We start from the raw sequence: 27,067 nt of genomic DNA on the forward strand, positions 1-27,067 counted from the left end.
TTTTAGTTTAAAATTCAACAGATTTTGTAATGTAATAACTTTACTAATAGCTATATAAACAGTAATGCAGTCAATCGTGAACAAAAGAAGTGACATACATGGTATAAATCATATGTCTTCACATGTTGCCTATATAATTGCAAGTAGCTCTCTGAGGGTTCTGGATCAATGTGGTCCCTCCCTTTCCCACCAAACAAAGGTGGTGGTTTGGGGTTTGTGATTGATGCTGGAGGCAGATAGCTGCAGCATTTGCCCTGACTGAATTTAGCCTCTGTAAGTATATAAAGAGGTCTTACAGTTGGGACCAGGTGAATGGTCACCATCAATATGGAGCTAAGCACAGCACATCAAGATTTCAGGATGGGAAAAGTACTACAAATTAGGTGAACTTGTGTCACATGGATAGGAAGTCATCAATGGTTGAATATTCATTGATGAGGGTTTGTTTGCGCTAGTAAACAGTGGCTCCTTTCTGTCTTCTAATTTCTTCGATGCTTATGACTTGTTCTTCTCAAGATAGAGTTGTAACTATTTGGTCTTCAAATGTCCCTGTGCTCCCTTTAACCAAATAAAGAGTTCTTGTTTCTGAAGAATGATCACTGGTGTTGTCTAAATTTCTTATGTGAACACAATGCGGATATGTCACATCACTACATGAAGATAAAACTGTTCAAGTGTGGTGAGAATGGAAGTCATGGGCATAGAGCTAAAAGAAAATATTTTCCTTATCAATTCTTTTCAGTTGGATACTAGGTTGCTGTAATTAAGGCATTTTCCTAGAATTTGTTGGCAAAATTGAGGTGCAGAATAGAAAATAATAGTTACTGACCCTTTTTCAGGTGTTTCAAGACTGAGAGAATGGTCATCTGCATTCTAAGCTGAGATCTGGCCTCATTTTGCATTTCCTCTTTCCATGGTTACCTATCCTCACAGGAGACCAGATCTCCCTGTTCCATCCATGTTTTCACCTCACCATGCACTTCTTCCCTTAGTCAGGACTTGATGAAAGGGAAGCTAGGTTTCTCCTGTGTTGTGCCACCCAGGACTGTAACAACTGCATGACAGAAGCAAGCAAATGATGGAGAGGGGCTTTGCTTTCGCCTTTTATCTTTATCCAGGTCTGGATAACTTCTGGTATTAATGACTAAATCCATAAATGGCTGTGGGTGGAATGAACAAACGTCTCTCTTATTAGAAGATGATAGTGATGTTGTCCTAAGAGTTTCATAAAATTTTAGCTGACTCTCAAAAACTGAAAAGGATTAGATGGTCTATCTGTTGTGTTTGTGTTTTCAGAACATAGCTTTAACACCTGTTGGGAAATACAGAAGAAATCTGGGACAATGTTCAAGTATTAAACACAAACAATACAACCTACCCCTGATGCTTCATCATTCTTATTGATCAAATAATTAAAAAGTTCTTGAAGCGTGTGTTCAGGGGCTCCTGAATTTTGTCCTAAGAGTAAATTACAGAGTTCTTTGTGGATATTTGTAATCCTCCATCATGCTACACCTTCTTTATGTGACATTTTACCCTTTGTATGACTGTTACTCAATGTGATTATTTTGGTACCAGAACACATGCTACTGATCACTCTCCCCAAACTTTCAGGATTTCAGGGACCACCAGTGCAGAAGGTCCTGATACTCTATTAAATGCATCAGTAATATTCATTCCTTCTGGGTGTAACTCAAGCTTCCTCTCTTTCAATATCCATACTGATTGGTTCGTTCTTTAAACTTCTCTAAATATCACTCTCTTTTCTATCATATACTCATGCAAGAATGTTGTATATATGTGTTTTGCATTAAGTAAGTATGAATTTTGTGTACCCGAATCAACAGATTCTGTGTGGTCAGCTAAATTGAAGTTTGCAGTTCCTCTGGAAATGATCCAAGACATTAAAGAAGCAAAGAAAATTCATTTATTACACATTTTTGGCCTTCTAATGCACAATTCAGCTGTGTCTTAGTAAGTTTTTCACATGCTAGAAATAGCAAATATAATACACATAAACCAAGAAAAACATTTCTAACAGTTATATTTCTTTAATATGTCTGTTTATGTTCTGAGACTTAAAAATACTAGCTTAAAATAAGTGGAAGGTATGACTTATCCAGGTAAAAATGATCTGTATAGACTTACCATATTTGTTGATTTACTTTTTGCTTTAATGCTAAGGTGATATAGAGACCTGTGTATATTTGTTGCTCAGCTTTATATGAGGGAAACAGGCAACCAATCATATCACAGTCAGGTCTTTGATATGAATTTACAATAAATATTTTACATGAGCAGGAAATATATTGTTTATGCTCAAGTTGAAATGGAAATTCATTGGATGAGAAAGCAAGAGTCTGATAATAACAAACTAAACTGAATAATAACAAACTAAACTGAAACCAGACAATTTATAGTAGTTTATTTCAATGACATACTTTGGACAATACAATTTATTTCACATCTTTTTCTAATTTTTCTTAAACTTTTAAAAATGTATGGCTTGTGCTTTAAAATCAAATCAATGTAAATAACAGAAAATGGTAAAAATAATGATTAAGAACAAAGTAATGATATCTGTGAAAGAAAATCTGTTCACAATGAAATCAAAATGTAAAAGTTACTTTGTATCATAAAGATTAATTTTAAGATTTTTGTGTTTTGCCCCTTCCCTTCATCCCAGCATTTTAAGGCCAATGTAAGAATAAATAAGACTTGTGGTAACTTTTTTTTTTTTCCCCATGAAACTCTCAGTTTCTATGTTCCTTAGAGTGATTGGAAAACTGCCCACTTTCATGTTTGTTTTAGGAAAGGCTTAATGTAGGAAATTCTGAATCCATTCTGTGAACCTTGTGACACGGGCATACACCCCTGGGCGGTTAGGACGGGCACACTGGTATCCAAATGATGTCACACCAGCAAGGAACCACCTGTTGTTTTCTTGGCACATTAATGGTCCTCCTGAATCCCCCTAAAAAGTGAGTCACATAAAAAGTTGTGGATGTGTGAGGTTAATGAATATAAACATAAGAGATTGTTTTCAGCAAGTCAATTAAAAATAAGCATTTAGAAATATGATTTATTGCATGTCCTCTGTATGTGTTCTCACCATCACTGTATGCTCCTCAATAGGAGAAAGAGAACAAATTATGGCAACTCAAACATAATTTGTAATTTTTACAATGCCCTTTTTATAGCAAACCTTTCTAAAACACAATAATGAAAAACATTACTACCAAAATTTAAGCTGTTCATTTTATTATAAGAGATATGCTGTGAAAAACACTTATGAAGGTCTTCATAAAAAAGTAAGTGATTCCATATTGTGATTTAAACAATGAGTAACTCATACATGGTGTTGATCATTGTTCTCTTGACTAGGATTAAATTTTTGGCACTGAACAAACATGATCAAATGTGAAAACCTCAATATTTCAAATTAAAGTGTCAAATCTTTAATATAATTCCATTAAGAACACATTTTCATCAGAGATTTCAACTGATGGAGAAAGGTTTTAATTTGAACAAATATTAATTACAACTGATCCTAGTAAATTACACAGCTTTTATTTGTGCATAATGATTCCTGTAATGAAAATGATAATGTAATGTATCATTATTTAATGATGTAAAAATGACAAGTATTTCTCCTATGTTAATTATACAAACATTTTAAATTAACTTATTGCTTTTATTTATGAAATAATTTAAAATCTTATACACTTTGTTTAAATCCACTGGTATAGCAGACTATTTCAATCTCAGATTTATGTTAGAAAATAATCTGAGAGGAGAAACCTTTTGTCTGAATCTTTATCATCTTTGGTCCTTATATCAAAGTATTTTTATTTTTTCTCTTGGATACACAGGAACATAAATTGCATTGACAACCACAAGTTACCTACATTGTAGATGTAAAAAGTATGTCCAAGTTGTTTGAAGGTAGGGATTGTGATTTTTATTTCTGCATCATAAGCCCTTACCTTAGTCCATATGTATGTCCCTTACCTTTATCCATATGTATGTTCAGAAATATTTATGAAACAACATATATCCAAAGTTTAAGTTTTATATATGGTTTATGTGTTTAAAAATACATTTCAACTGCTTAGATATTTTCAAGAAGAGTTATTTGGTTTCCTTCATGTTTTCCAAAGTAATTTAATTTTTAATAGATAAGAGGGATTCAGACATTGATTATACAAATGAAGATTTTAGCTTACTGAGTCCATGCTGGTTCAGCTGCAATTATTCAAGACCATGAAACAAGCTTGCTGCCTCTCTGGTGTGTGGTCTATCTGGTTGGGAACCTGAGGTCTGTATCCATCACTTCCTATCATCTAACTTACTAAGCATTTCAGTTTAGTTATGGACATTCTTGTCTTAAATTTCTAATATGTTCTATTATGATATTTCCTTCTCCCACTTTAAAATATGTTACTTTAAAATATGAATGAACATCCAGCAGATAAACTGTTAACTTGAAATGTATATTTCTACTCACATTATATTCATAAATAAACCTAAAAATCACTATCTTCTATGAGCATGAGACTAAGGGTTGGTAACCATTTTTGGTTAGAAAGATGGTGCTGAAACTTAACTATCAGAATCACCAAAGGCAATAAATGTGGAATCCACAATGCTGGACTCCAGGCTCAGAAGTTGTGATTTAGCAGGTGTGTAATGGGACCAGAGGATCTGCACTTCTAAAATGTTCTTAGGTGACACAGATCTATCTGCTGGACTGAGGCAGGGTTTGAAAATTACTGGTAACCAGAATGCCATCCCTTAGTTTTACAGAGAGAAGATAGTCTCTAGTCATTATTTTTACCTTTAAATCTAGACAACTGCCTCAAAAATGCAAACCTTCGGTAAACCAGATGTTTAAGAACTTGTGAATGTCTCATTAGGCAAATTTGGAAGCTAAAATCTAATGCTTCAAAGTTATTCAAGTAATAAGTCAATGACAACATACTCACAATTTTAAATAGTATATTAAGTAATCAGTTAATCCACTTATAAAACATAGTATTAAAATTAAACCAAGAAAATTATGTGACAATCTGGAGTACTGATTACTCAATTATGATAACACTCTGTTACACAAGGTATTTCCTTGTATGAGAGGTTTCTTACTTGCTGAGAATAGCATACTTAGACTCTGTGAAATCAGAGCCAAGTTTAAGATTTCAAAGATCTGGCATGAGTTATTGGTTTAATGTAATCTTAACATCAATAGCATTAGCCATTGTGTTCTTTGCTTAGTGCATGAGGTGTCTGCCACACAATCCCCATTAACTATAATTGAGGTCATGCAGTTGATTTCCCTCCTGCACAATAATTCTATAAATCTCCCCTTAAGTGGTAATATATCTTACCTTTAGTACATCTTTCATGTTAAATGGAAAGTATAAGATCCAGAGGTAAGTTTTAAACAAGAAAGCTCTTCAATTTGTCTTAAATTTGTGTGTTCATCAAAGCAGAATAAATGTAAAATTAAGTTGAAAGTTTAACATGACTTGAGACATGGATTTATCTGGAGTATACATATACAGATTTATCTGCGTAAGTATCTACAAAGATTCTTGTCAAATTATGACATGTGTTAATAAATGAATAAAACTATCATGTGTTAACACAGTGAAATCATTTTCAATGATACAGGTTTCTACTTCCAGAAGTATAAATAATACATTTGGTCAGTGATGCTTCCAAGTTTAATCTAATTCAGTAGATGTTAATGTATTAATATTTTATTAACTTTTAGATACAGAAAACTTGCCAGAAAATTTGTTTACTATGTCTAAAAATAAAAGCTGTTAATATCTTTTGAGTGCTTGCTTGGTGCCTTATGTTATCTCACTTAAACCTATCAATAAATCCCAGATGATTTGCTCAAAATTTCACCAATAAGTGGTAAAGTCAGGGCAGTAGAATTTGGGAGTGAAGAAAGGGGTTATTACAATAATCCATGTTTGTAATAACTAATCCGTGACTGAACCAACAAATTGATTATGATTTTAAAATATAGTAGAACTTCTTATTTCTTAATTGTATGTTGATTTCATGGAGCTAAAAAATGTCTACATTATTTCTAGGTGATAAGATGTTTCACTGAAGTAGTATGTAGGTAAGAGATTTCTTCTGATGGTCGTATGCATCAAAATCTATCAACACCTCAAATGTATTGCAATATTGACATTCCCACTGCTTTGAGGACATGCTATGACATCTCTAAAATGAAATATAAAGGATAAGAGGAACACTCCAGTGTAATATTCTAGAGCCAGAATTATCCCAGGTTCTTAAGTTCTTTGTTCACTTCCCACTTGATTAGCTGTAAACTGGCTTTCACTAGGGTACCCATGTTTGTCTTGTTTTTTCATCTAGAAGTTATTTCTGGTCACTGAACACCTGGACCATACTCTAAACAATTAGAGAGCCACAGACTAAATTGGTCCTCAGCCTTGTTTTATTTATTTTGCATTTTTCCTAAGGTTTACAATGATTGAAAATTTGAAAATAGATGCATTTAGCTGAGGTCCAAATTCTCTGATTCTTTACAGGACCACTACTCCCCATTTTTACCTTGCTGCCTTGCACATTCAAGTATTATACCTAAAGACATATGATTTGTAATCCTTCTTCCTAAAAATTAATTTTGTTTCTAATGCTCAGGGCCAATGAGTAGAACTATGCAAACAGGCAAAAAGTCACAATTTTGTAAAAGAAGATGTGAAACTAAGGGGTTTTGATAGTTTCTTTACTCCCAAATTGTTAGCAATGAAATCCTTATACAGCAATATTTTCTGAAAGTATAAGATGAACAGTTCTACATATTTACCTGACAGGAATCTATTCCTCCTTCTTCGTAGCCTGCACATATCATATTTTCAGTAATGTTATATTCTGGCATCTGTTGCTGACATTTATCATTTGATAGAAGAGGAACATCAGCTTCTTGCAATATGTTTGCTGTAGACCCTGCTCAGAATGGATAATGCAGGCAGTCAGTCAGAAATGATCAGCATGTACCCCTGAATGAAGCACCATCAGTCTTATTTATTCCAGCATTTTGCTCTCATGATCATGTAATGTGTGTATATATAATGGAACTAACTACTAACCTTGAACTTTAAAGCATATAATAAAGCCCATCAGTGGATTTTGACAAATGGTAACAGTAGGGCATTTTTCCCCTTTCCCAAGGGCTAGGAGGAAGGGTGGATTGGACTAGGGTGGTTTTTAAGCATTTTCAGTAATTTTAAACAGTTATAGTATTTCTCATGGAATAAAGCCTGCCAACACAAAGAGCTCCACTCAGAAAAATTAGCAACAACACAGAAATTCAAAAGGGCTTTTCATTTGGCACCTGAGGAGGTGCTCCCTCCTGTATAATGGCATTCAGCTTCTTTGTGGTGTTTTGTGAGTGAGCAGGTGCAAACCTAGCACAGGACAATGCTCGGATGAACTGTGCCCTGGTCGAGGGGCAATCAGCTTGTCATCCACATGCAGGTGAATAGAAAGGAGACATACTGTAGCAGAGTGCATTTCAATTCTTTTTATAAAATGATTCATTCACTGGGAGTATGAGTTTCTGTTTACTGAAATAACTAATCCCAAGAGTAATGGAAACAAGCAGGTGTTAGTGCCTCAGAAAAGGTACCCAATAAGCACTTTCTAATAATTTGCAATTCTATTCGGTTCTTCAAGAGAGGCAGAAAGTTGAGGATAAGTTAGTACCTTTGACAGTCAGTGTTGTTGCAAAAATGAATGTGAACTCACTCCTAGCTAAGTTTAATTCATGCACTAAAAAGATTGAAGAAATAGACAAGTGCATAAGTGTGCATGTGTGATTTAGGTGCAATGCAGTTTATGTGACTTAATGGTGTGTTGGCAAATGTGTTGCAATTGTTTCTCCAGGAAAAATAAAAAAGCACCTGTTTGTTTCCTTTGCAGGTGTGAACCTCCACCATAACTGACTTTCAAACACATCGTGAGAGTGAGAGTTAGGAAGAGACAGCCAAAAATGGCTACTGGCAGCCAGTGCCAGAGCATTCAGCAGCACATGATGGGATGGAATAAGTTTTCTAGATGACAGCAGACTTTAAGTTAGGGAAAGAATTGGATTGAAACGGAGGAGCTAATTCAGTACCTCACTGTCATACATACTATGAAAATCAAGGATAGGCTGGTTGATCTTAGTTTCATAATAAAAACCATAGTCATTTTCTCTCCTTGCCAATGAATAGAAAATATATTTGAGTAGATAATAAAATTATTTGATAAAGAAAAATTTGAGCAGTGTTTTGTATTTAATATTTATTTGTTCACATGAGGTGTCATGAGCATAGTTAAGAATGTGTGTGCCCGCACACACAAACATTTCAGTAAAATTATTTCAAGCTTACTGATTACTTTAATTTAAAGAACATCTATTCATTTCTTCTTAATAAACAATATGTTCATAGTTTTCTTGGCTAATTAATTAGTGCAATATACTCACAAGATGAGAATCTGGGATTTTATGAAATTAAGGAGGTCAGAATCATAAGGCAAAGTTCATAAAATTCATTAAAATTATAATCATCTGAGAAATACTAAACATGACCTGGATGTTTATTCCAAAATGAAACTGCTCTCAGATATTTTTTTTTCCTGGCTCCATACCACTCTTAGAGACTTCCTGATGTCAATGAAACATATATTTTAGTTATGAAAAATAAATGTGAACCTAGTTTGCTCAGTTGAAAAAACTTTCTTATGGAATAAAGAGTCTTAAATTTTGTTAGTGGACAAAATTGGTTTTGTAGAGTCTATATGTGGCCATAAAATGTCTTTTAGTTTGAAGTCTGAAAAAAAAATCTATCTGAAAATCTTTTTTACTTTTTAAATTTCAAATTTAATGAATCATGACATTTTTCAAGTGCAGGAAATATAAGACTATACCATCTTTGACTCTGATTTACTTTATGGACATCAGACATGAGACATTTTCAGCAATATAATGTCATTGCTGGGGACAACCTTTGCTGGAATCCTCAAGCAAACATTTGACTCAGAACTTCATGCTTTCTGGAAGGAATAGGGAAATTTTCAACATGAATACTTTAATTTTGCACCTCTCCACAAGATTTTGTGAACTATATTAAATAAAATTGCAACTTTTAAACATTATAGCTATAATCTGTTGTGACCACAGAGGCACGTCTATCAGACTAGAGTCTTTCCCTTTTGATTTACCATTATTAAACATCCAGTTATGTCTTAGGTGGGATACTCCTGTTAAGAATTATGTTGCCAATCAGCCTTACAATAACATTTAAAAGGAATAGAGTGTTGGAATACTTTTTAAAGATTCAAGTTTGTATATATATTTTTTGAATGATAAATTCTGCTTAACTTTATTTTTTCATTTTTTACTTTATTTTTTAACTCATACATGAAGACATCAAAATTATACATATTAATGGGGTCTTACGTAATGTTTTGATTCATGTGTACTTTGGGTAATGTTTATATCAGGTTAAATTATCTGTATTCTCATTTATCACTGCTTTATAGTAAAAACTTTCAAAATCCTTTATTCTAGCTTTTTGAATGTACAATCCATTATTACTGGCTATTTTCACTCTACTGTGCAATAGCACACCAGAAAGTCTTTGTTAGCATACTCATAAGTGGGATTTCTGGATCATATTGCAGTTTTATTTTTAATTTTGGGGCAATAATCCATCTTTTTTTCCCATAATATCTGCACTAATTTATATTTCCACCAACATTGTGCAAGGGGTCCCTTTTCTCCACATCCTCACCAGTACTTCTTATGATTCATCTTTTTTATAATCACCATCCTTATTGGGTAAGGTGATTATCTCACCCTGGTTTGATTTGCATTTCCCTGATGACTAGTGATGTTATTTGGACATATTTAACATGTTTTTTGCTTATAAAACATGTAACTAAATAATTTTGAGGGGTATATCAATAATCCTCATTGTAAGATCCAAGCCATATCTGAGTCCTCTTGCCAGTAGGCAGTGTCATTGCGTTGAAGCTAGAAAGGGTTTTGTTCTCATTTTAGGGAATTTGAGTAGGAGGCCTTTACATTATAAATGAAGATAGCTTTATTGATTAGGGAAATGTGATAGGTAATAATTTGGCTTTCAATGAGACTTTATTGATGTACTTTACAAAAATAAATTTCTATAATCTTGGGTTATATTCATTTAAATGGTGTATCTTTTCTCTACTTGAGATATTTTTCAAGAGTATTATAGTCTTAATAAACTCTGCACACCTATAAAAATTTAAAATACTATATGACTATACAACATGTTAATATAATGCTGTTAGGAAATATAAAAAACAATTATAGTACAAGAGCTTAAAAAATGTTGAAAATATTCACAGGATAGCACAGTTACATTATTGTCATTAGTGGGCATGTCTTTTAAAAAAAAAAAAAATCTGCTAATTTACCTTGATATTCAACCCTTCCCCAGCCAGCAATAGAACAATTTCTTCCTGGAAGAAAAACTTGATTTTCTTCTGGTAAACAAATGGGTTGTATATATTCTGAGAAACAAACAAAAGAATCAAACAAAAAATAAAAACAGACACACATTCTCTCCTAATAAATTTTAAAAATCAATAATTTTCAACATTTAATCTAAAATGCTTCTATTTTGGTTCTATCGATCATAGAAGAAAAAGGCATTCTAGAGTAATACTTCTGTGATAATGGACTAGGTACTACTGTTGACCTTTGAGGGATTCTCTACATAGTCTCATAATTACTTCTTAATAACAATGTTTTAGTTATGGAGCTAATAATTTTCATCTGATTTTTAAATAATGCTGGTACTCATTAAATGTGGAGTCAGTTCTGTGAAATCTAGGTAGGATGGTTTTTCAGGATCAGTTAAGAGAAACTTGTGTTAACATTAAAAAGCTTTTATAATTGTTTTCCAGGGCACTTATGGAAGCATTAACATTGGTCACTGACTCTGAAAGTTCTTCTGCATCAATTTACAATCTCCCTGGTGTTCAGTTAGCATCCAGTACCTATAAGACCCAGGGTAGACACAAAAAGGAAGAGGGTATGGTGTCATCAAGGACAGGACCATGCAACTAACCACAGCAACCATCTGCCTTTGATAAGTAACGGTATGCTTGTACAGATAGAATTTCATGAGATCACAGAAAGGAGAGAATTTTCTCTTAATTAGGCATTGGAAGACTTCAGAGCAAAGGCTGGAATTGAACAGAGGCCTTCAAGATAAAGTTCACTTTCTCAGGTGACTTTTGTTGTATTATGTCCATGCATTTGGAAGAAGTTCTTCAATTGTTAGTCTAGTAATATTATTTAATGTCTTTTGAAATGTTCATTACATTGCAATATCATTGCAAATTCATAATGCAATTTTTACTTTACTCTGAGAACACATTCTCTTTTCTAAGTTTAAATCTTACCCTGTCCTTTTTAACAGATGAACCAAACTTTTGATTACATGAGAAATAGAGAAGCATGCATTATACCATGAACTATTTCTTAGTGCTGCTCCTTTAATTCTACTGATATAGACGTCTGTAAGAGCTTCATTCTACCGGTCTTTTCTAGAAGGTTGAATTTAAACACCTTGACAAAGGAAATTTAATAAATTTTTCTCTAATGTCTCAATTTAACTTAAGTTATAATGACTTTGTGACAAATTTTCCAAATTTTATGGGCTACTAATACATTGATACTAATGATATTTCAAATCTTATTTAGGATTGATTTGAGAAGATAAGATAAATAAAAGTGATTTATTTTACCTGTGTAATTAACTTTCACTTCAAGATGCATCATGGCAATATCATTGTCCTTTTTCAGTTTATTGTAATGAGGATTTATGACAATTTGATCTATCAACCGAGTTACTACCTGAGGAGAAGTTTGATTTGATCTCATATGCAGGCCTAGGACTGCTGTCCATTTAGATGGCTCCATATTTCGCCTGAAGTTATAAAAAAGAAGTATGAGACTCTCTTTTCAAAGCAATTACTTTGCCAAAGCTATCTAACACAAAACTATAGGAACTATGAATTTCCATTCTACAATATGTATTTCTCTGAAGGAATTTTCTTTACAATATTTCATATGTGTTTTTTATCATTTTTAATTGATAAAACATTGGACATATTTGTGGGGTATCATGTGATGTTTCAATACATGCATACATTGAATAATATTCAAATCAGGGTAAGCATATCACACTATCTCCTCAAACATTTATTATTTCTTTATGGTGAAAACATTCACAATTCTTAATTCTACTTTTTGTAAAATATATAATACAAAATTGTTATCCATAGTCACTCTACTGTGTGATAGCACACCCAAACTCATTTCTACTATCTAAGCACCAGGACACAACTTTCTCCTTTCCTCCTTCCCTTCTACTCCCCACTGACTACTTCACTCTTCTTTGAGATCAAATTTTTAGACTGTACAAAGGGTTAAGATTTTATATTTTTGATAAGATCATAGAAAAAGTCTTAATTAGGGCTAATCTCCCTTTCACTTCTCTCAAATTATCTCTAACTAATAAGTTTTAGTTATAGATTGTGGTTTTCCAATTTGTACATTAGAATCACCTGGAGTGACTTTAAATAATATGGACAGTGGCTTCCCTTGTCTCTCTCAACTTAATGAGTATGGAATGGACCTGCAGGCAATTGTTTAAAATAAAAATTCCACATTTATGGTAATTTATAACTACGTTTGGAAAACTCTGCATTAGATTGCATTCTACCATGAGATTTTTCAGAAAACCACAGCAGCTGTTGTAGTAATAGAGGGGAGTTTAGAGACATTCTCCAATCGTTGAATTTACATAGAGTTATAAGGTAAGCAGTAAAACCTATCATGACACTTACTCAAATAATTTCCACATACAAGGTTGACTTTCAATAATTTATTGGTAGAGGATAGCAATCATGTTATAGGACACATGAAATTAGGTAGTATATTATATCTAAAGTGTTTAAGGACTCCTAAATGTGCTATTGGTTGCAATATCTTTATGCCAAGAAATTTCCAGAGAAGAGCTGGAATTAAGCCAATTAAGCCATATTCACAATGAAGTCAAAATCTGATGACTGAAATTACAGGCAGAGATATTGATTCAATTCTTAACAGTTGCAAATGCCTAGTTTAATGTGGTATTTAGAATGTTAAAATTCAAATCATCTACAAATGTAAAAAGGGCAATGAAGTTATTTTACATCTATCCATCTACTTTTTCATCTACCTATTCATTGAGAAGATCAAATGAATAAAAGTGATTTCTTTTACATGTGTAAAAGTTTTTATTTTATTCCCCAAATTATTGTGGTTGGTCAAGTAGCACTATTTCAAAAATTGTGTGTTTTTCATCAATATTTAATTTATATATTTACTCAATATTTATAATAAATCAATCTTAAAATTACTATATCATGTATTTCTTACTTTATATTTCATTATATTTGTTTATATTATATATTTTATATTATAATTATGTATCTAACCTATATATAGAATTAATATTTAATATCTATATTTTATGCACATAAATTATCTATATAAATAATATTTATTATATTAACAACATAACATTTAAATCATTACAATATCGGCTCAGAGTATATGAGACCCTTATATATAGTTTTTTTCCCATTTTAAATATATTTAATTTTTTAAAAATTTATTTTTATTGTAAACAAATGGGATACATCTTGTTTCTCTGTACATGAAGTAGAGGCATACCATTTGTGTAATCATACATTTACATAGAGTATTAGTTTTTGATTCATTCTGTTATTTTTTCCTTCCCCCACCCCACCCACCCCTCTTTTCCCTCTATACAGTCCCTCCTTCCTCCATTCTGGCCCCCATCCCACCCCCCATTATGTGTCATCATCTGCTTATCAATGAGGTCATTTGTCCTTCGTTTTTTTGAGATTGGCTTATCTCACTTAGCATGATACTCTCCAATTTCATCCATTTACCTGCAAATTCCGTAATTTTAGCATTCTTTATGGCTGAGTAATAGTCCATTGTATATATATACCACAGTTTCTTTATGCATTCATCAATTGGAGGATATCTAGGTTGGTTCCACAATCTGGCTATTGTGAATTGAGCAGCAATGAACATTGATGTGGCTGCATCTCTGTAGTATACTGATTTTAAGTCCTTTGGGTATAGGCCAAGGAGTGGGATAGCTGGGTCAAATGGTGGTTCCATTCCAAGCTTTCTGAGGAATTTCCACACTGTTTTCCAGAGTGGTTGCACTAATTTGCAATCCCACTAGCAATGTATGAGTGTACCTTTTTCCCCACATCCTCGCCAACACCTATTGTTGCTTGTATTCTTGATAATTGCCATTCTAATTGAGGTGAGATGGAATCTTAGGGTAGTTTTGATTTGTATTTCTCTTATTACTAGAGATGTTGAACATTGTTTTCATATATCTGTTGATTGCTTGTAGATCTTCTTCTGTGAAGTGTCTGTTCATTTCCTTAGCCCATTTGTTGACTGGGTTATTTGTGTTCTTGGTGTAGTGCTTTTTGAGTTCTTTATATATTCTGGAAATTAGTGCTCTATCTGAAGTATGAGTGGCAAAGATGTTCTCCCACTCTGTAGGTTCTCTCTTCACATTACTGATAGTTTCCTTTGCTGAGAGAAAGCTTTTTAGTTTGAATCTATCCCAGTTATTGATTCTTGCTTTTATTTCTTGTGCTATGGGACTCCTGTTAAGGAAGTCTGATCCTAAGCCGACATGTTGAAGATTTGGACCTACTTTTTCTTCTATAAGATGCAGGATCTCTGGTCATATTCCAAGGTCCTTGATCCATTTTGAGTTGAGTTTTGTGCAGGGTGAGAGATAGGGGTTTAATTTCATTCTGTTACATATGGTTTTCCAGTTTTCCCAGCACCATTTGTTGAAGAGGCTATCTTTTCTCCATTGCATATTTTTGGCACCTTTGTCTAGTATGAGAAAATTGTATTTATTTGGGCTTGTGTCCATGTCCTCTATTCTGTACCATTGATCTACCCATCTGTTTTGGTACCAATACCATGCCGTTTTTGTTACTATTGCTCTGTAGTATAGTTGAAGTTCTGGTATTGCGATACCCACTGCTTCACTCTTCCTGCTTTATATATAGTTTTATAGTTAACAGAGTGTATGTTATCATTAAAATAATATTTTTTCTCAAATGTTTTCTACATATTATATTATCAGAAGATATCACATAAAAGTGCACAAAGGCATATGTAGTTAATTTGCTACAGATTTAAATTAATATTTACTTAAAGCAATATAGAAAAAGAGTAGCTAAACTCCTAAATTTGCATGTCTTTTGTAAGAACTATATTTGAGAACTACTAAATTTGTTTTACTGATATGAGACAGTGTAGGTAACAAATTTTAGTAATCACCATTACCTCTCATTATTTTAAAGTCTTGAGTAGAAAAATGATACATGGTCCATGAACTGCAAAGGTTAACTATACAGGCTTCAAGCTAGTGTCTAATTAAATGCAATTGATGACAAGATTAATCTGACGCATTCTTGATAATTTCTAAAATTGTTATTGTGCTGCCTGAAATATAGCCTCCTTTTCATGTTATTTCTTTCAGCATCTATAAGTAATGCTATGGTTAGGAAAAAATCCTTCCAACACATGTTATTTACATTTATCTCTCAAGTCTTGCTCAGAAATCCTTCTTTGCCTAGGAACTTAACTTTCCCACCACAAGCCCATAACCAGCACAAGCAGTACTCCATTCTATGGTAATTCCAGAGCCTTTCCTCAGTGGAAAGTGACTGGAGAAACCAGATGTGACAGACCACTGCTTCTCAAGTTTTTATGAATCACTTGAGAAATTTTCTACAATTTAGATTCTTAGTTTTCATCTTCAGAGATTGTAACCTGGAAGGTGTAAATGGTTCTCAGGAATTGGTGATTTTTAATCATTGGGATATTGGGCAATGCAAAAGCCTTCTTAACTTTTTCTTTTACCCAAAGCTGAAGGATGGGAGAGGAAATCCATTAGTGATGTCAAGTCAGATGAGAGGAAGAAAATTAGTATATTTTAAAATTTCTCTGGTCTCCAATAATTTACATTCTAATGAAGAGAGGAAGAGCTATAGGACAGAAGATAGAAGGGCACAGGGAAAAGGGATAACCCTATTGAACAGATAAGCCCCAACTCTCAGAGGGTAATGATGGGAGAGACCAGGCAGCATTAGGCAAGGATATTGACTGAACTTCCACCACATTTCAACTCCATTTGTACTGTAAACAAAATGTTTATCCAAGTGACGAGGAAAACAGAAACACAAGTTGGGAGGGAACAGACTGGCATGCCCTCTTGACCTCTGGAATCTCAAAACCAGCACATATCCTGGCACATAAGCGCTGCACTGGATGGGCGAACCATTGCTATCCCTAAACTGTGCTGCTGTGTATTACTACATAAATAAGTTTACTGCCCAAAAAGTCAAAATTTTAGAAAGTAAATATAGCAAGATAACTGTGATAGAGAAACACAATATGTTAAAAGGGAAAGAAAGTCAATGGGAATCCATATTTCTAAATTGAGATTCTTTTTTGCACTACAAATGGTGCAGCAGCACCTCAGCAAGTTTGTCCACAGCCAGCACTAATATTTACTCCCAGCACAGTGTTTTTGTTCTCTATTTTTATTATCCTTTGCAAAGAACAAGGATTCCTAGGAGGATAGCCAAATTGTAATTTAGAAGGCAGATAAAAATTAGAATGTTTCTGAAATATAGGTTTGGTACCAGAGAATAAGAGAGCTTATGAGTAGTAGGAGGAAATCTAAAAAAGCCAAATTAGGAATAAAGGGGATAATACCAGTTAAATTTCAGCAATCTGATCATCATCATAATTATCCTAGTTAACAAAATAAGTTGTTTATGAAAGGACATGGATCTGGAATGAATGTGCAAAAGGTAGTTGTAAATGAAATGGGAGTGGAAAAAATGGATATGTTCAATCGTTAGTCCTTTTTTCAAGTAAGGAAAATAGTTTTATTATATGTATTTGTTTTTTTATCTATTAAGTAGAAGTCTGTTCTTAAGATGTAGATACACATTTATTTGTTTAAGGGAACAGGAGAGGTAAATACAGAAAACTAGGAGTAAGGTATATAATCCTCAGCATTATTTGACAGAAACTTAAGGAATCATCTTTGAATTTCTGTCTTCACTTGAATTCCAGGACTTTCCATGCTGTGGGAAGCCATCCATGGTCAACAAATATAACCAGGTTTGCTGAGTTGTCAGACACAAAAATATGGTTCCCAGGAACTGGCAACCATTAAGAAATTGTTCCAGATCACCTGGAGTATGTGGTATCCATGCCTTGGCTCACTGCCTGGAATTTGCAGGTCGTGCAAGGATAACCTGCTAGAGAAAATGGCTTCCTTAACTCCACCCCATCCTGTTTCTCACAGAAGCAGCTCCTCCGGGTCCCCTTTTACCTGTACAACTATAAATAAAGAACAGGGGGGCTCTTCCATTTATTAGAGTCAGATTAGCATGGCTCAATTGGTCATGCTCCTGATTCAAAAGAGATAATTGTCTTCTGTGGTTCTTTCTATAAAATAAGTTTCCTAGCATCCCATCCCTCTGACAGAAACCCTTTCCTTCACCCACGTGGGACATGGATGAAACTCAAGACCTTGCACTTGTGATTTTCCTTTCATATCACTCCATGTTGTTTTTCTCCATCTTTTTTTACCTAGTTGCCTTTCCTTTTTCAAGCTCTCTATATTAGACTACTTCTGAATTTTGCCTCAGTCTTTTCTTCTCCATCTATACTCAGTTCATACTTGATCTTATTCAGTGCTACCATCACTTTAAATACCTGAAATATACAGGAAACTTACAAACTTTTATCTCAATTACTACATCTCTAAGATTTAGATTAGCATGTCAATTAATCAGTATTAGTAGGAAACTCCAATTTATATGCATAAAAATGAGAGTACTTATTCCCTTACTATTTCTTCCAATTTTCTTAATTTAATTCATTGTAAATATATCAAACTCACTCTGCTGCTTATTGTTTGAGTCAACATTTTTGTTGCTGTGAACAACTCGACAAGAACAATTTTAGAGGAGGAAAAATTCATATGGTGCTCAGAGGTCTTTGCTTCAGAGGTCTTAGTTCATAGATGGTGGACTCCATTGCTTGGGTCACAGTGAGATAGATCACCATAATAGAAGGGTGCGGAGGGAAGCAGATCAGGACATGGCAATCAGGAAGCTGAAAGAGGTCGGTTCACCAGGGACAAAATATATAATCCAAAGGCATGCCCCTAGTGACCTACCTCCTCCAGTCATACCCTACCTGCCTACAGTTACCACCCAGTTAATCCATGCAAGTGGATTAATGTACTGCTTAGTTTACAACTGTTGTAACCTAATCATTTAATCTCTGAACTTTATTGCATTGTCTTACACATGAGCTTTTTGGGGGACACATGTCTACACCATAACACAAAATTACACTGGTAATTCTTCTCTATTTCTTACTTCTTATCTCTGTTCATTAGTAAATTCAGATGACTCTGACATCAGTACTTACAAATGAGATCTAGACACATGTCCTGCACCCTTAGCCATAATCCTAGGGCACCATTTTCTCTTTCTAACTGTTTTCCACAGTTTCACTTGAGTCACCTCCCAGTAGTCTCATCTTCACACAGCAGCTTGAATAAATAAAGTCCATTTACCAGGATCTCTTAGTCCATTTACCAGGCCTATTGAGTCCTCACCAGGACCTTCTCTACACCTTCAATCTTGTTCCTGTCAATCACTTCCTGGGCACAGCAGCAGGGCTTCTCAAGGTGTTTTGGGTTAGACCTACATCCTCTTACCCCAGAGCATTAGAGTTCTTTGTTACCTCTGTAGAAATTTGTGTAACTTCTCCTTCATTTTGTTTTTCAACATCTATGGGTTCAGTGAAATTTTCTGTAATCACTTGATCCAAAAAGGTCACCTAACTCTCTTTTAGTTTATATTAATTTTATATTTCTTTATTGTACATGTCACTCTGAAATATTAATCTGAATGTTTTTCTGCCTTAACATATGACATTATCACGGCGAGAATTTTATTAGTACGTATGGCACTCTAATCCCCCAAATATAGAAGGGTAAGTGCTCAGCAAATACCATTTGACTGAATGAATATATGAAAGACAAGAAGCAATCTAAGCCCAGGAAGGATTTGGCACCATTAGCGTTCATACATGATTATCAGGTAAACGTGCAGGATTCATATATCAAGTGTTATGGTTTAAATAGGTGCTGCTCCCAAAAGCTCATGTGTGAGACAAGGCAAGAAAGTATAGAAGTGAAATAATTGGGTTATGTGGGATTAAACAAATCAGTGAATTAATCCCCTGATAGGGATTAACTGAGTGGTAACTGTAGGCAGGTAGGGTGTGGGTGGAGGTGGTGAGTCATTAGGAGCATACTTTTGGGGTTTATAGTTTGTCTGTAAGGACAGCTCTCTCTCTCTCTCTCTGCTTCCTGACCATGTCCTGAGCTGATTTACTCTGCCATCCTCATTTATTATGATGTTCTGCTTCACCTCAAGCCCTGAGGAGTGGAGCCAGGCATCTATGTACTTAGAACTCTGAAATCATGAGCCCCCAAATCAACTTTTCCTCTTTAAAACTGTTCTTGTCAGATCCTTTGTTCACAACAGCAATAAAGCTAACTAAAACAAAAATTGGTACCTAGAAGTGGGGTTTTTGCTGTGACTAACTTGATCAAGTAGTTCAGAAGTTTTTGGAACTTTTTGGAATTTTTTAGAGGAATTTTGTAAAGTTTAGCAATGCAAACTGGAAAAGCTTTTGAATGTTGTAAGCAGATTTTAATGGTCAATTCTTGGGAGCTTTTAGAAGACCAGAAGGCCAATGAAACTCTGGACAGCAAAGATTGGAGTCACTCTCCTGTTGGACTCTATTGGAAATTGTACTAGAGGTCATTCAAATTATATTCTGACTAAGAAGTTGTCTGCATTTTGTCCATGTCCTGAGACTTTCTGTAAGGTCAAATTTAAAGATGATGGATTTCTTAATCAGGCAGAAGTAATTTCTAAGCACCATAGTATTCAGGCAATGGTATGGGTATTGCTGGCAGCTTTTATCAAGTTCATTGTGATAAAAAGGAGATGAAAGCAAAACAAAAAGATCAGAAAAACATGGATTTGAAAGTGGGAGTATAACTGGGGCCAAGGAAGTTGCAGTTCTTAAAGATACGCTAGCCATTAAAGAAACACTAAAGACTTTGTCCAGAGACAACAGAAAAGATGACTTGAGGGTATCTTGGGAATTGGCAAGACCATACCACTTTCAGGCTCAAGGGTATCAAAGTAAAACTTCCCTTGAGAAGAGACCAGTGGGGCACTTTGCTTGCACAAGGGTGCCTAGAAAGTTTTTTTCAATGTGCTCAGTCTCCCAGGGCACCTAGAGGCTATTCCACCAGAGGTCTTGGAGATTTGGCTACTGTTCAAGATGGCCATAGAGCTTGGCATCAACCAGTAGATACTGGTTCTGCAGAAAAGCAGGATGCTGGAGTTAGGGGGGCATAGAGACTTCCACTGAGATTTCAAAGGAAGGCATGGAAGGCCAGGCAAAGGTAGGAGAATCAGAGTCCCTGTGGACAGTCCCTGGGGATGCATGATGTGTGAAGGAAGCTAATGCTGCAATGGAGAACCCCGAGATTACCAAAAGCCAGTAATGTGGAATGTCTGCCTAGGAAAGCTGCAGGAATTAAGCATAGAGAAGCCGAGAGAGGACACATGGGTTAAACCAGAAAGGCCACAGGGGCAGAGTTATATAAGCCTTTTGGAGAGAACATCAGGATGTTAAGTTCTCCAGAAGCCAGACATGGAACTATAGAGCTTGTTTGCCTAGTTGGAATTTGGTCTTCTTTGGTCCCATCCCTTCTTTCTATGCCCCTATATCTTCACATGGAAATGTTTACTTAGGTGTCTTTATTATTGGATATATGTAATATGCTTTTGATTTTTATAGGAGCTTATGCTGAGAGTTTACCTTAAATTTCAGAGGAGATATTGGACTTGGATTTTTAGGCAATCTTGGAACTGTGGAGACTATGGGGACTCGTGAAAAATGTACTAAATGTATCATGCATTTTGAGATTGGCATGAGCTTTTTGGGGCTGGGGCTGAATGTTATGGTTTAGATATGTAGTGTCCCCCAAAAACTTATGTGTGAGACAATGCATGAAGGATTAGAAGTATTCACCTCTCTATGAGATCCTTAACCCAATCAGTGAATTTATCTAAGATAGGGATTAACACAGTAGTAACTAAAGCAGGTAGGGTCAGGCAGAAGGAGGTAGGTCAATGAGACTGTGCCTTTGGGGCTTATATTTTGTCGTGGTGAGGACAGTCCTTCTCTGCTTCCTGATGCCATGCTCTTAGCTGCTTTCCTCTGCCACACTCTTCCACCATGTTGATCTGACTCACCTCAGGCCCTGAAGAATGAAACCAGCCATCTATGGATTGAGACCTCTGAAACCCTGAGCTGCCAAATAAACTTTTCCTCCTATAATTGTTCTGTCTTTTGATCTTTCAGTCACAGCAGTGAAAAAGTTGATTAAGACATCAGGCTACATTAGCATAAGTGGTTACAAAATAAGAAAAAAACACAGTTCAGTAATGTTATTCAAGATGATGATTTAGTCACAAAGTGGAAATAGATGACTTCCAAGATCTGATACTGAAACTTCTTGAAAATAAAATTTCTGGGTGGACTAATAATTATAAGATACTTGCCTAAAATGTGTTATTTTAAATAGTGCTAGAAGAATAGTGTTAAAAAGTGGGTTGTAAAATATGGATCAATGTATGTTTAAATAATACATAATTTGAAGTAGGAGATACAGGTTTGAAATTGATAAAACTTATGACAAAGTCATACATTTAAAAGTCCAAATGTTACAGTAAGATAATTTAACTTCTAAAAAAGGTGAGTAGTGGCTCAAATTTAAAATGTATTACAAAAGGAACCAAGACCTATGCTCTAACTAAAATTAACATAACTAATCTAACCTTAAGAAAGTACTTTTTTTTCCCCATTGCTGGGATTAAACCTAGGGCCTTGCTGGGCAAATACTTTACCACTAAGTTACATACCCAGCTGCTTTTCTTTTTGATCTGCAAAAATTACTATAATCTTGAAATGGTGTTTTAGTATTACTGCAACCTGGAGGAGATAATCATTATTAGCTTAACTCTCTGAAGATATAAGAGTAGGTAGATAAACAGATAAATAAAATTAAACCCATGATATTTATATTTTAGAGTAGAGATAAGTAGCAAATCGTTTTTCAAGTATTTTCTTTGTATATTTCTGTGTCCTATTTAAAATGTATGAGGCATTCAAAAGAACCTACGTTTTAAACTATTATTGCAGTATTCGCTAAGAATCAAAGAATTTCAGATTTAAGAATCTCAGGGACTGTAGTGTTCACTAAGAAATTTTACTTTGTATCAGTCCTTCACTGTCTGAAATGTTTGTTTTCAAAGTTTTATTAGCTATATCAGTTTTATAAATTTAGTAAACAGTGTGTGTACTTCTCACCACCATACCCTAAATACCTCTTATATGAACTCATTCATTATAGGAATGTTAACACCTGTTTCAAGGATTGTTTTAATAAGGAATAAAGTAACCCATATGATGTACTAAGTATGCTGTGATGATCTGATGAGCTAAATTAAAGAATGGGAGATTGGCAAGATTTCTTTATGGTTAATTTTATCTTTAATACATGTCTATTCAAGGACTATGATTCAGACTGTAAATCTATATATGATTGCCCACTCAAGTGACTCAATTGTGGTAGCTTCTGGAAATAAGGATGGAGATTAATTGGAAAGGGACATGGAGGATGATGCTTAGCCCAGGGTAAGTGCTCAACAAATACCACTGGACTAATGAATATTCTAGACAGGAAGCAATTTAAGCCCTGAAAGGGTGATGAAAATGTTTTATCTCTTTTTGAGACTTAGTTTCACAGGTTCATGCATTTTCAAAATGCATCAACTTCTACACTTCAGATTGTGCATTTTGCTATGTGCTAGGAGGAAAAGAAAATGGAAAACCAACATTAAACTCTCATAAGTTTGTTTTACATGCAGTATGGGGTACCAATTCTTTTGGTGTTCTGAGCTTTAACACAAGCTTATAGGTAAATAGTTTATGGATAGTAGAAACAAAGTTTTTCACTGTTGAAGACAAGAATAACTAATGCAGAAAGAGACAAGATTAGAATGTACCCTGTGGTGTTTTTTTGGTAGAGTTATTATTTTGAGTTCATATTTATAGGAATACAGCTATGTTTATTGAGAGAATTTAAGAAAGAGACATACCAGCAGTAGCTATAAGCACACAAGATCTTACTTACTACAATGTAGATAGAACTAAAATTAGCTAAATGGAACTGGGTTTCTTACAGAAAAGCTGACATGAGGGGCAGGGCAGTGAGAATCTAAAACTCTTATTTTGCCAGAAAGAAACATTTTCAGAGACTGGAGATATGCCAAAACTGATAATGGGGCAAACTTGAATGTTCTTCCAAAATAGAAGGACTCTCTACAAAATATGTGGCTTGAGTTCAAATGTATGAAAGGCAGAAAGGAAGGTGGAAGTAGTATAACCAAACGAAGATACAAAAGGTGTAGCAACCAAAGGCAGTGCACTCACCATGGATTGATTCTTACATGGTGAACGCCCAAATAAAATAAAGAACATAACTGAATCAATTAAATAATTAAATTGCATCAATGTTAAATTTCCATGAATAGTTATGATTATGTAGGGAAATATGTTTGTTTTCAGTATTGACACTGAAGGGTTTTACAGTACAGGGAACAAAACCTAGCTACTACTAAATAGTTCAGAAAAAGAAAATGTTTCTGATATGGGGAGAAAGAATAGTAAAGCATACAGAATAAAATGAAAGCAATGGTAGATCTGGGTAAAGGTATAAACGAGTTTCCTGTACTATTCTCACATAATGTGTGCATGTGTGAAATTAGATCAATACAAACAACTGGAAAATAAATCTACTGAATGTTAATTGTGCAAGACTTGGACTCTTCATTCACAGTACTTGCTTTTATAAGAAGTGCAATAAAATAAAATCATTATTGCACACTTGTATGATTCATGGTATGCAAAAGTATTGTATCGTCTTAATTTCATGCTGACAAGCACATTATGGGATAGATATTCTTATGGTCACCCTACAGATGAGGAAGGTAAGGTACAGAGATACTAAGTTGATTGTCTATGATCACACATGGAGTCAGTCAAATATATGTGATAAAAATCGTCTCCTCTGGTTGCACTTTAAGTCTTAGTGGAGTTGGTTCACACTTTTTTCCTTTTAAGTTTGTAAAAGGAGGCAAATTAAGTTCTTCCAGGAATATGGAGCCTGAGGGGTGCAAATGGAAGTGTTGATAAACAGATGGCATAGGAGAAGTGCTGCTCAATTAAGTCATTTGACTACCTGCAAGTCAGACCCCAGAACAGGTTTGCATTGAAGACAAGCCACTTGTTTAGTATGAGTTCTATAAACTGCTTCTTGGGGGTTAGTTTTAATATCAGGTAAAAAACTTTTCACAGCTCAATTAGGAGTTTAAAGAAGTCAAATAATGGGCAGTATTGGAATTCTGGTGCAAACATGTTTTAAAGACAGTATCTAAAATAATATCAGAAAATTTCTTGCTTTTCTAGAGAAATGAGGTAGAAGGCAAATAAACTCTTGGAAACTGGAGGAAAAAATGTTAATTTTGCTGGGTGGCTAAGGAGAGTCAAATACAAAGCTGTAAGGACAATTTTGAATTCATAATTCTAGCACATTTGCCTTTGTTCACTTGTGTTAAAATTGAAACTATGAGAAAAGACATTTTATGTTCCATATGATTAAACATGTGTTTATATTAGACGAAACTGCTTTTCTATTTCCTTTATATATATCTGTGGTCTGAAAAGATATGATATTGTTATCACTGACCTTTAAAACATACATCTGTAAGGTAGATAATTGAAATAAGTCACTAACTGTACTGTATACCTGGTTGACATTTAGAAAGTATATGTATGTTCCTCAAGAACATCAAACAGAGGAATTACCAAATCCCAGGTTATTATAGCAAGGTTACTAAGACCTACCTTTGTGCAACAGAAAAGACTAAATGTTTAGCTAAAAATGTATTATATTTACAACACAGTAATGATATAGATGTTACCCATCTTGGATTTGTCGAGGACAGAGGATGTGTACAAGTAAAGATAAAGTCATATTTATCAGGTGTGTTAGCTTTGTATCTCATGGATCAAAATACTTGACAAAAACAATTTGAGAAGAAAAAGCTTATTTGGGACTCATGGTTTCAGGGTTCAGTCCACAGTCAGCCAACTCCACTGTTCTGTGCTGTACATCATACACAGAAGTGTGTAGCCAAGCAAAGCTTCTTAGTTCACAAGCTCACGGCAGGAGAAACAGAGAGAGAGAGGGGCAGGGGAAAGGCACCAAGAGCAGATATAGTCCAGGCCATGACCCTGGTGATGGACTTTCTTCAGTCATGTCTCACCTGTCTACAGTTACCACTCATTCAAATTATTAATCTATGAATTGGATTGGTCCACTGATGAGGCTAAAACTCTCATAATATAATCATTTCACCTCAGAACACGTCTGCATTGTTCGGCACATGAGCTTTTCAAGGGATATCTCATATCTGAATCATAACAGCAGCATAGGAAAAAATTACCTGCTGTAGATATTTCTTATAGTATGACTGAAGAAAGGTAAAATAGAAATAAAATACAACTACCAGGAGGCTGCAAAGTCAGGAGGAGGCACTGCAAATACAGGAGAGGCTTCAATTTAGCACCTAGAATAGCACCAAGTGTATGGTATCAGAGAGAGGTAGACGAAGCTGGAACATTATCCTGGATAGCTCCTCTGGGATCTAGCCAAGGGTCCTATCTCTCCAGATTCTCTTGGTACCAGGAGAATATAGGCATAGACACACTCTTTAAATTCTCATTCTCTCTGTCTCTATCTCCCCTAAAATTCTCATAATCCTCTGCATCTGACAATTTGTTTTTGTTTACCCAGTAACTTTCATTGTCTATGTTGGTTGGGAGAGTTTAAGTCTTCTCACTCATTAACTGCAGCTGTCTCTTCCATGCCTGTGCACCCGAAGGTCACTCAGAGATTCTGGATGCTGATTATAGAGATGCGTCCCAATCCTCACAGGTAAGGTCACTGACTGGAGACCCTGCCTACTCCGAGGCAGGAAATAGAGTCCTAGGTCAGGCTTAGTGATATCTTAGGAGCAAGTTATCTTTTTTTTCCCCCCTGGAACTAATTCAGAACTGTTGAAGTGTAACTGTCTAAAGAAGTACCTTATCTTATATGGAAATAGAGAATTAACATGTGCTTGGGTCCAGGATCATTTATTTTCTCCTTCTCCCCTCCCCCATTCAGTCTACTCCCTCCTGTGGCACTGCTTTTAAAGAGTGAAAATTAGCCTTAGGATTCAGCATGCATTTTGCCTTATTTTGTTACACAAGCAAAAATATAGTTATTATTCTAAATATTAGTTACATATAACAATAAAAATATATAAACTGAGAACTAGGTAAGCATTTTAATTTACATCAAAATGCTTAAACATGAATTTGAGGACTCCCGAGGCATGCTTTTTGATGTTGACAATTTGTTAATAATAAATATTGACCTAACTGAAAAATAACATGTACGGTTTATACATTAAATATTAACTCCACACTCTTAAAAAGGTTTATCTTGTGACTAGGTAAAAATTTTAATTTTAATATATGTAGGAAATATAATACTGGATATAAGTATCTAATGAATAATTTTAATTGAACTTTATTATACATGATTTAAATGAGAAATATTTGGAAAGTTTGTAA

The 27,067-nt window shown here is 34.6% G+C and overlaps 1 protein-coding gene across 1 annotated transcript in view; it reads right to left on the bottom strand.

Annotated features, from left to right (window-relative positions):
• Positions 1-2,818: 2,818 nt before the first annotated feature.
• Positions 2,819-27,067, bottom strand: part of Tmprss15 (transmembrane serine protease 15) — a 129,147-nt gene continuing 104,898 nt past the window's right edge. Inside the window, exons 22-25 of the mRNA XM_047565066.1 lie at positions 11,827-12,008; positions 10,489-10,584; positions 6,851-6,990; positions 2,819-2,974 (exon numbers count right to left, since the gene is read on the bottom strand). Coding sequence (XP_047421022.1) covers positions 2,819-2,974; positions 6,851-6,990; positions 10,489-10,584; positions 11,827-12,008 — 574 coding nt within the window. The remainder of the gene's footprint in view (positions 2,975-6,850; positions 6,991-10,488; positions 10,585-11,826; positions 12,009-27,067) is intronic.

The sequence above is a fragment of the Sciurus carolinensis genome, chromosome 9 (genome assembly GCF_902686445.1).
Source record: "Sciurus carolinensis chromosome 9, mSciCar1.2, whole genome shotgun sequence".
NCBI lineage: Eukaryota > Metazoa > Chordata > Mammalia > Rodentia > Sciuridae > Sciurus > Sciurus carolinensis.